The sequence below is a fragment of the Carassius auratus genome, chromosome 4 (genome assembly GCF_003368295.1).
Source record: "Carassius auratus strain Wakin chromosome 4, ASM336829v1, whole genome shotgun sequence".
NCBI lineage: Eukaryota > Metazoa > Chordata > Actinopteri > Cypriniformes > Cyprinidae > Carassius > Carassius auratus.
The window spans coordinates 24,304,009-24,315,489 of NC_039246.1; the positions used below are offsets into that span (position 1 = coordinate 24,304,009).

At 34.8% G+C, this 11,481-nt stretch overlaps 1 protein-coding gene across 1 annotated transcript; it reads right to left on the reverse strand.

The window, feature by feature from the left end:
- Positions 1 to 1,709: 1,709 nt before the first annotated feature.
- Positions 1,710 to 9,850, reverse strand: LOC113063739 (twinfilin-1-like). The gene is made up of 9 exons (XM_026234067.1): positions 9,724 to 9,850; positions 8,935 to 9,012; positions 7,908 to 8,086; positions 6,710 to 6,805; positions 6,514 to 6,618; positions 4,613 to 4,738; positions 4,204 to 4,354; positions 3,439 to 3,560; positions 1,710 to 3,272 (listed from the first exon to the last, which is right to left on the reverse strand). Exons 1-9 carry the CDS (start codon positions 9,824 to 9,826, stop codon positions 3,105 to 3,107), a joined length of 1,128 nt encoding a protein of 375 aa, XP_026089852.1. The 5' UTR covers positions 9,827 to 9,850; the 3' UTR covers positions 1,710 to 3,104.
- Between the last annotated feature and the right edge of the window lie 1,631 nt (positions 9,851 to 11,481).

Here is an 11,481-nt window from a genome sequence, read left to right on the forward strand (position 1 = left end):
TTAGGTGACCATCATTTGCTTTTCAAAGGGGTGCTCCTTCAAAGAGAAAATGATAGCAGCCTGTAGATTTACAAGCAAACAACACACAGTGAAGTTTTATAAGCATTACCTGCGCATCAGCAGGTGTCCATCATTAATAAACACTTTTTTTTCTCACTTCTGCTAACTGCTGGGAACCAGAAGACGTTCAAACTGCTCGCTAACAAAATGGTGAACTGAAGCTCGGTGCTCCTTCCTATCATCGGACAGGAAGGTGAATGCAGAACCTGGTACTTCTGCATCAATGTACTGGAAGACCTCCTCAGCTTCTCCTTTAAAGGCTCAATTACCAAGCTCACACAAGACTGGGTCCTTTCTGACCCGAGTCTCTGATTGGTTGGTCACAGTCTGGAGAAAGGGGAAAGTGCTCAGTGACAGTTCCACCTTTTCTTGCCCACCAGCTGCTATTCTTATTTTGTTAGTGAAATGCTCCAACTCTTTGTTCACAGCTGGACCCAGGATTACATTCAGATCAAAGCAATCCTGATTTAAAATGTCAGCGTCATCTGGTTTAGATTGTTTTAGTTTATCATCCCTTTTAATAGCTTTCCTTGGTTGACGAGGTCTTTTTTATGTTCTTCTTGAAGACTAGGACTGTTAGCAAGTTTGTCATTGGTGTCCATCTCAATAAGTCTTGGGGTGAGTTTTTTTATGGTTCCATGGAAACCGTCATGGTCTGATATGAAGCAGGAGAGAGTGTCCCTCTCCATTCTGAAGCCCTAAACGAACATACTGATTAAGTCACTTAATCATTTCATGATTATTTGAGTGATTTATTAACTTGTATAGGCATGTAATTGAAACTTATAATGAAATGTAAAGAAGAATGTATCGTGTTATCATTACAATTATCCAATACAAACTACTGAATCAACATTACAAAGCTGGTTTGTTTAATGCTGTAGCGTCATAATACATAGCAAGCAAAATATAAATATTCGAAAATAGTGCTTGCACTCACCCGCGTGTTATTGTTGTCAGTTCACTTCTGATACCGCTCTGAAAGACACAGAAGCGCTAACACCGAGCAATAGCAATGATTCAAAAAATACTTTTTTTAACCTGAAGTGTTGATTTTATACAAAACGTGTGAGGCATGTTGTCATATTAAGTCGTAATGAACAGCATTTGACATCTGGATTTACAAAAAATAATTTCAAGTCTTTTAACATTGCATCAACCACTGATGAACACATTAATTTTTATTCAAATGATCACTCAGTATGTTTAACCATTTATTACTATGTCTTTCTAACACTGTACAAATTCAAGTTATTTCTTATATTTGACAATGTTTAATGCACTTCATGTTGTTAATTATGAACGGAATGCACTCTTTGTATTTTTATATCAAGAATAGAAGAATATTCTATTTAAAATGAAGTTATAGACAAGTTAGAAAAAGAGATAATGTAAAAGTAATAAAAAAATGGTCTGATTACATTACCTCAATTGTGTAATGTAATTCATTATGTGATTAACAAGTTTTGTCATCTAATTTGTCAGGTAATGGGCTACAATTTGAAACAATCTCACACACACATTTTTCTTGTTATAAAAGTCTTAAATTGTGAGTGAGTGTGTGTGTGTGTGTCTATCTATCTAAAATCATATTTTTTTGTTTCGTTAAAATAGTCTTTAATTGTGAGAAATACAGAACCTGTACAATGTTTTTTTCAAATCGTTTTATTTTTCTCTATCCTCTATCTTATACAATGCATAGAAAAAGACATTTAAGACTCAATGATTCCTTTCCAGACTTCATAATACCCTTACATAGGAGACATGTTAATAGTGGTTCGCCTGATGTGAATCAGTAGATGGATCGTCCCAGAGGTTCTGGAACATACAGTACCTTCCCTTATGAGTGCTTTCAAAAGCATCCCAAGTGAGATGCTGAGTGAACTTAACTCCAAGCACTTATACATTAGTGTGGTTGCAAATGGCATGAAATGGAGGCTGGCCATTAGATGACATGTAAAACATTGGTTCAGACAGACAGGATGGCCCTAAACCCCTGAAACCATGGACACTCACTTCAAGATGTTAGACAACGACATCATCTGGACAAACAGCTGTACAGTCTTAGAAAAATAGTATCTCTGCGGGTTTAGTCTTCACTAGAATAACGTGAAAAATATCGAAGATGCAGAGAGGCATCACTTTTTCAGATTTGTGTTATGACGGATTCTATTATCTTATTATCATATCCCTATAATTAAACAATCCTACATTTAAAAAAAAAAAAATTACAAGACCAATTTTCAAGAATTAAAACATTTAAAAAAAAGGTACTGGAACCTTTTCAGCACAATATTCTTGGCAAATCCTTCATTGAAATCATCCTTACAAGCTTCAGTGGCTGTCAGAATACTGATGATTTATGTAGTCACTCTTTAAGAAAATCTTCAACCTAATCAATCAGAAAGTTAATTAATGCATATGGCCTCATAAAACAGATCTGAACTACTGACCTTCCTGTGGACTGTTTAACTTTCCAGACTTCCAAACATAAATCATGCCTAATCTCCACAGCCATTTTCCTGGACAAATATTAAAGTTACTCCTAAGCTAAAATGGAAAGCTGGAAAGCTACCACTGAAAGTGCAATTTATACCTTGACTGTTTATGGGAAACAATCTCTTTTTCTCAAAAACTATCTTCAAAAAGGTTTGAAAATCAATATCTATTTCTGGACAACGAGCACTAAATGGAGTGTCTATTTCAACATTATTGCACTCTATATCATAATCTTGGCTAATATGCAAGTAAACAGCGTAATAGTGTTAAAACTATCACCAGGAACATCACAGATGGCATTCTTGAATGCGAGTGAAGTTTGGTAAAACATTCACGTCTACATCAATCTGTGTTCTTCGACATAGCGTATCATATTGCAAGCTACAAAATGTAATTTCACAGGCTTAGTGTATTACTTTGTGCATAGATCAGTCTATAGGGCTGTGGTCTACATGGGTCTGGGTAAAAAGGGCAATTCGCTTTGAGGACGGGATTCATTAGACTAAGTGGAATGTACCACTGTCAGATTCAGAACAGGAAGAGGTTTAATCATCATCGCCGCCATCCCCTGGCGCCCGTGTAATTCTACGGCCCCCCCTCTTCCCGGTCGGCCCCTTGGGTTTGGCAAAAGCTTGCTTGTATGCATGCTGCTTAGGATGAACCTCTTCGTACAGGAAGTCACTGGTAAGTACATCACCATTGTCAATTTCCAGCTGAAAGGAAGAATCAAAGGTGACAACTCTAACATTAACATTGTTGTAAATGGTCTGATAACCTTAAAATGACACTTGCTTCCAGGAATTTTGCAGAATGGTGTATGCAGTATTTAATACCACAGTGAAAAGGGTTATATAGGCAAGCATATATAACATATTATACCTTTTTTGCAATTTCAATGCCCAAGTTCCTCTCCACTGTGTCTATGAGAGGGTTCTTGCAGCTTGAATACAGCATTCTCTCTTTGATGCCGCATTTATAACCAGGCATTGAGTAGATGAACACTGAAAACACACACACACACACACACACACACATACAAAAAAAACAATAAAACAGTTTGAAAATGCATTATACATATGCACTTATCATAAGCACTTATGAAACTATTGTCACACAGGACAAAACATGCCCACCAATATTACCTGCCATTAGATTTTAAACCTTTAAATGTAAGAAAAATAAAAATGCATAACCGGTAATGGTAATTTAAAAAAATATATGCTTTTATAAAATGTAAAATAAATGTATATTTCTCCTGAACAGTTAAATAGTCAACTAATTTTCAAAAAAAAAAACATTTTTTGGGTTCTTATTTTTTAGGAATAAGCTGGAACATAAATCAGATAAATTTGTTCTAACAGACCAACTTACTTGTATAATCAATAACTATTAACAGACATTATCCAAAAAAAAAAAGAACGGCAAACATATATAACAAAAAGTAATAATAAAAAATACAGTTCAAAAGCCCTTTTTTTGTAATAATTTCTAACATATTATTTAATAATTACATAATACATATACACACGTTATTTTGTATTCATAACACACACACACACACACACACACACACGTATATATATATATATATATATAGATAGACACACACACACATATAATGAACATAAGACACGTCACTCTTACCTGTGGACTCAAGGTAGTCTCCTTCATGCGAGTGTTTGTAGAGGAAAAAGTGATACCTAGCTGCATCATTTGGGATCCTTTTAGGCAAATCTTTCAGCTCCGTGGGAGCCGTGCTGGACAACTTGATGGATTCTTTAGGAAAATCTATTTCCTGTTAATAGGTTGGAGATAATAGTGTATATGAATAATTACTCAGTTCTACAACATGTATTCCCATCACATATTGGTGGTTTTGTGGGTAGGGGTCAACCAAACCTGTCTGCCTTCTATCTGTAAACATACAGTACCATTATGCATTTCAGGTGTTTTCTTTGAATGCAATATACAGGATGATAATGATGAAAAGGACGGATGAGATGCTATTGTACAGAGCTGCTGGGAGGGTGGAGGGGGAAAAGGCCTGAAGTACCAGTTGAACGTAGTTAATCCTTCTCTCCCTGAACTGCTCCAGAGCCTGAATAGCTTCTCTCTGCATAGGGAACGCCACTCCCTGAAGAGTCTGCTGCTTTGTGTCGACATGGATGTCTGTCTGCAACTGAAAACACACATATAAGCCTTTAACAATGTGTATGCACTGGCCTGTTAACACTAAAGCAGTCACAACGGTTGTTAGATTCTTCTGCAATTCATGTTGTAGATTATAAAGCCAGGTTGTTACACTGCATGTTGAGATTTGAGAATGTTTATTGTTAAACTAGGTCTATGATCCTTGATAAATTAGCATGCCACTAGTGTTGCCAAATGTCATCCAAAGAAGAAGCTAAATTAACTGTCACTTACATTTTTGAATATAGACTTTATAGTGCACGATTCAAACTTAAATTTGTATAATTCATGAATGAAAACATTTTGTAACATGATATTGATGTACGATTTACATGGTAATGCAATGTCTGATTTTTAAATGGGTTTTAAAGGAAACATTTTGAGATTTTAAGTATATAACTATATAGTATATAAGTATATAGATATAATTTCTGATGATTTCTAAAATGTGATAGAGAAAAAGGCAACGAAGGAGTCTTGGGAGTCTTAGACCTTTCCAACGATATATAGTTTGTCAAGATTAGATTAGATTTAATTGTAATATAGTGAAGTAAATGTAGGCGTCCCGTATACGGGACGGGGTGAAAGTTAAAGGGTTAAAATAATCAACCTGACACACCAAAATAAGCTTAAAGCATTTTTCCTTCTTTATATAATTAATTGCAGCATAAAATGTCAAAATAACCAAGGATAAATTATAGGGATGTGTCAGTACAATTATATATGAATTGTTATGCATTTATTGTTTTATTTATATTAATATCAATATAATCAAATAGAACATATACATATAGAAACACTGTGTTATTTAGGAAATTAATCCTTTTATTCAGTAAGGGTGCATACTAGACTTACAATGTTGATATTATAAAAAAAAATTATATATATATATATATATATATATAATTTAGCTTTACAAATGCAGGAATAAATTAAATTTTAATATATACTAAAATAGAAAACAATTCTTTTAAACTGACATTCTGTGCTGCACCCACTGAATGAACCCCCAGCTTTGACTCTCATCCAGGATTGGGACCAGCATTTATTTCATCCACCCATCTACTCAATAAAATCCCTCCTTCAACAAATTAATAAAAATAAAACAGCACAAAGCTGCTTTCCTCTCCTCTCAAACATGTAGATTAGTGTAGCATTATCTTCCTCCCACAGCTGCTGCTGCTCTGGGTGGGGGTGGGGGGGATCAGAGAGCCTTTCGATTGGTTCATTTACGCTGTCTGTCATTTTGAAACAGCCAACGAAGCGTTTAAGAGTCAGATCGTATCCTTTTATGGTATGAGGGGAGGTTTGTATGCGTTGCCAGCAGCATCCTTTGCAATTGGTTCCAGGAGCTGGTTTAAATGAGAGAGTGCATGGGACTGAGCTTCTCTATTTTTAGTCAGCGTATGTTTGATTCTAAATATTACATTACATTTATGTTTTTGCAGACTTTTCCATACACATGGTGATTTGGGACATCCTTTATAGTATTTCTACTACAACTGCTCAGCAAACAACATTGTGTGCTTTAGTTCACAATGCAAACATGGCTATTATAGAGAAAAGATGCATCGTTTTGTTACGAGATAATGTTGTGCGTAATGTAAAGAAACTTCTTTTTGTTCAGCTCGTGAAGTTACTAAAATACAAAAGGCCTGATTGGACTGTTGGGCTAATGTGGTTTTTGCCCTGTTTTAATAAAGCCTCAGCAGAGCCTGACTAAGGTGTACACCCATGCTGTGTTTATGTTGATGTCAGCATTACCTCATTGAGTTTGATTTGCCTCAGTTCCTCCTCTGCTGCAGTCAAAGGCAGAGGCGCCGCCTGGGAGCTAAGGTACTTTTTATAGCCATTTAGAGAGACATCGTCCTGAGCAGAAAGAGATGCATTAGTGGGGAAACCTACGGCTGCCATCCATGCAAGGTTTGATTTAAAGAATGGCAGATGATACATGTCATACCTTAACTGTGCCAAAAATCTCCTCTTTAATGTGGCCACCACCAAACTCTTTCTTCAGCGTGGCCCTCGTAGCAGCATACAGCATCTTTTGTCGAACCTGAAAGGAAAAGTTGGAGTCTGGATTCAGTTTTTTTTTTTTAGGAACAAGAACATGCATCAGATTAATTTGTTTTAGGCCAACATATTTCTATAATCATATAATCATAAACATAGAACAAACAATATATATATATAAGATGAGTTTATTTCTTGATTAGATAATTGGAACAGATTTGGCATTACATTATCTGCTCACAAATGGATCCTCTGCAGTGAATGGGTGCCGTCAGACTGAGAGTCAAAACTGCTTATAAAAACATCACAATAATCCACAAGTAATGCACATGACTCCAAATGCTTAATGATGGATTCGTTTGATGTTTTTCACTTCACAAGACATTCATTAATGGACTGGAGTCACGTGGATTATTGTGATGTAATGTGCAAGTGATGTAATGATAAATTCCATTCTAAAGAAGAAACAAAGTCGTATACATCCTGTATGGTTTTAGGGTGAATAAAACTGTCACCTGATGTTAATTTTTTGGATGAACTACTCCTTTTAATACTTGAATCCAACCAGGAGAAATTTCTAGATGTCAATTTTAAAGCTGCTTTGTTATAGGAAAGCTCTTGGTTTGAGCAACTTGAGTAGGCTTTAGATTCGGGTGCGATTGGGACTCTAGCCATTTTAGTCTCCCTCTAGTTGTTGAACATTAAGGGAGAAAATTAGAAGTGTAAATTTGTAGCACAACTGTACGTTTTCTGTATCAGGTCAACCATGCTTTTCATAAAAAAATAAAAAAACGTGAAAGTAGATTAATGTCTAACTCTTTTGCTTAAATGAACAAAGTTTCCATTATATGAGCTTACCTGATAATTATCTTTTGTTAAAAGATCACATTACAATGTTTGTTATAACAATGGTACAACATCCTCGATGATCATATCCACATAGCAGTGCAAAAACCTCTTATTGTAACCTGTCTTCATATGGACAGGCTTAACTGGCAACCAGATATTTTTAAAGAGCTTTAAACCAGGGATATTATATGTATATGGAGTGGATGGATTAAAAAGCACTGAGCAATGTCAACTCATGATGTCCTTTGGCCTCGTACAAGCTGAAAGAAGATGTGACAGCATGCAAACCAACTCACTGGAGAGTGATCCGGAGACCAGGCCAGAAAGATCCACTCATAACCCTGGTTGTTGGTGGTATCCAGCCTGTAGAGAAGGTACGAGGGCATGTCATCCTCCACCAGAGGGAGAACACAGCTGTCCCATTCCTGGTCCCATTTCTTTGCAGCCCGTTTACTTCCACCCAGAACTAACTTCTCTACATGAACACAACAGAACAAAGGAAAGTGTGATAAGATTCTTGCGTCATACATTGACAGTCTCTTTCTGTATTTGACTAAATACAGTAAAAAAAAAAATTATTATTTATATGAGTATTATTTAGCAGTTCAGAAAATGTGAGATACTGTTACTTTTGACAAATATTTTGAATTCATTTTTTACTTTTAGTTGAATTTTTTTAAGTTTTAGTAATATATATATATATATATATATATATATATATATATATATATATATATATATATATATATATATATATTTCTTTTTTTTTTTGGTTGAACTATTCATTTAGTAGTGCTACTACTACTACTAAATGAATAGTTCAACCAAAATATAAAAAAAATATTTTGATCACATTAATGTATTCGTAACATTTTAGTTTATTTCTAGTTTATTTTAGTTCTAATATTTGTAAAGATGTTAGTGCTTTTAGTTTGATGCGAGATAAACAAGAAAACAACAACTTTAATACAGTGAACCTTTAAGTACATTTTTTTAAAAGATAAATTTGTTCTAATGTTTAAGTTATCTTAATATAAGTGTTACAAAACACAATATATATATTTTTTATCGCTATTGTCGACATGTTTTATCTAATATTCTGGTAAAATAATAAACAAATTAAGCAATTCTGTTTGAAGGGAAACTGATGTTTTGCAAATAAAAGTAAATAACATAAGGTTCTAAATTTAAAGCCCATCCTCTTTTTAAAATCAGAGAAAACCATGGATAATTGTGCTGTTTTTTGTTTTGTTTTTTATATTACTTAAAGTAAGTGCTGTTTAACAAATGTTTGTACTCTCATGTGTACAACAATCATCTCACCATTTTCTATCACTACTTTGATGAGCCGATATTCTCCATTCCGGGCCTTCGCAAAGATTTCTTTCACTTCCCCGGTAGCTGAGAAGAGAAAGCACAGGACACAATGAGACCATTTATTCTGATGCGAAACAAAGCTGACCATCTCTGGACAACGGAATTGAAATTTGGCTTATGAACCAAATTGAGGAATCTAAAGAGGCATTGTGAGGGACAGTTTGGAGACTGCAGTCCATTCTTTTATTGAGTATGGAGTATGTTCTTTTATTAAAATTATTTGCATAGGACCATGCAAGGTGTTCTTCAATTAAACTTTCAGCATGACTGCATTGATTCATACACTTCTTGTCACTGTAACACAACGTCACTGCAGTAAAGGCTCAATGTAAACAGATGTCTGTTGCATAATGCCTAGCAACACCTTTGAATAAAGGTGACACGCTTATTACAGCTGGACCTTTGAGACCTGCTGCCTTCTTTCCCAATCCTCAACTCAGTCTGAAAACATACTGATAGTGAAAGACCAATCCGAGTTTATTTGCATGACCATATTAGTGCAACAAAAGGCAGAGTACACTTGACACAGATTCCCTGTCTGGCTCTGGTTTGTTTACTGGAAGCTCGCGATAAAACTCTAACGTTACAAGGTAACGTTAATTCAGTATCAGCGACGACAACAACAGGTTCTTCTGTTTACAAACAAGCGCCAAATAAAGGAACATGTACAAAAGCAACGCTATAAACTAAGTCCGGGTTATTTGAATCGACAATAAAAGACCGTAAGGATTTTACCTTGGATGCCGGTTTGATGAGACATTCTGGCTCTCTTGCGTCGGCCGGCTGGTAGATGGTAACAGTGAAAGAACACGGAAGTCGGAGAATGAACTACAGTCATTTGAGATGCCTGTCAGGTGACGACATTACGTGACCCCGCCCACTGCGGCGTGGTGTTCGCGTTCATGTGTATTTTAGAGACAAAAACTGCAAATATACTAAATGAAGATGATTACAGAAGCTAACTCAGTTTGAAAATTGAGGACGTCCTGAAAAAAAGTAAAGAGACTAATGTAATATTTACTTTATTCATTTTGTGGTATTTTTACAGCAAGGGATTGAGGGTAAATAATACCTAGAAAAGTAAAGTCAAGAGTTTTTTAATCAATCAGATTTTTATGCTATATAATTGTCACATTTATATCAAATACTGAAATAACCTGGATTGAAAATAGCCACAACCGCAGGGGTTTTTCAAACATGGATCTGGGGACCCTCAAGGGGCCTGCATGAAGTAATCATAGAGAAAAACTGTGTCATTTTTTAATTCAATTTAAATAATAATAATAATAAAAATAACAAAATAAGATACAAATAAAATAAATAAAAATGTATTAATATAAATAAATAAAAAATAGATAAAAATAAATACAATTTTGATTAAAATAAGTAAATAAATGAGTTAATAAATAATACATTTTACAGCACAAAACAATGAGTTAAATAAAAAAACTATAGATTCATATAATAAAAAATTAGGAAAATAAAAAATAGTTAGTAAAAAATTTAGAAAAGTAATCAAAGTAAATAAATTAAAAAAGTAATTAAACAAGTCAATAAATAAATATTTTTATAGTACAACACTATAATTATTAGGAAAACAATATAATAATGTAGCTTAATCAAATTTAGATAATTTTCAAATACTATTTAGACATAAATAGGGTCTTTATACATCCACATGCAATGCTAAATTTCAGCATTGCATGTGAATGTCCATAACTGGAGGTCTGTGGCATCTGAATGATTGAAAACCCTTGCACGTTGCAGTTTATGCTGCAAGAAGCAGGGCACTTGGCATTTGGCTGTGTGCACTTGGGACAGATCTCGGAAGCGGTGGAATTTCTCAAACGCAGGGTGGAGTTGCTAACATCCCACAGACATACTATATAAATACACTGCCAGAGTGTTGATTTAGTTGCTGCGTCTGTGTGTGTGTGTTAAATGAACCACAGACTCAGCAAAGAGGAGTGGCACTAGAGCAATGTCAAGGCAATTCACGATAAAAGCAGACTAAATCTTCCTTGTGAATTAGAGGTTACTGGGCCACACACCCCACTGCCAAAGGCTTTAATCAAGATCCTTTGCAACAGTTCTGTGTGTAAAAGCATATTCTATTTAAAGATGACATTTCTATTGTTACTTAAACTTGGCTGCTGGTTAATTACAAAAAAAAAAAAAAAAAAAAAAAAAAAAAAAAAACTTGCCATATCTATCTTATTTTGGATTGCAAATCTATTTCAGTGATTCATTAGCACTATAGATAAGAATAACAAAGTGCAGTAATCGGATTACCTGATTCATGCAACAGTTACTGTGATCCGAGAAGCTCCTGTTTATCTGGCTTTGTGAAGCAAAGGACAGCAGCTCACAGCTGTGAAATGCAGAGTACCTGGATTTTCACGACTACTCACATTCAACACGTCCTTGGGGATCATTTACAATCATAGCAAACTGGGACACTATCCAATATGACTAATAAAGTTAGAAGCTCAA

What these genes read in the sequence shown, in the direction of transcription:
- LOC113063739 (XM_026234067.1), bottom strand. Translation starts at nt 9,826, where the DNA reads ATGACTGTAGTTCATTCTCCGACTTCCGTGTTCTTTCACTGTTACCAT. An exon ending in TCATCAAACCGGCATCCAAG is followed by an intron (nt 9,013 to 9,723) that starts GTAAAATCCTTA and finishes TTCTCTTCTCAG; the next exon opens with CTACCGGGGAAGTGAAAGAA. An exon ending in AGACTACCTTGAGTCCACAG is followed by an intron (nt 3,561 to 4,203) that starts GTAAGAGTGACG and finishes GTGTGTTTTCAG; the next exon opens with TGTTCATCTACTCAATGCCT.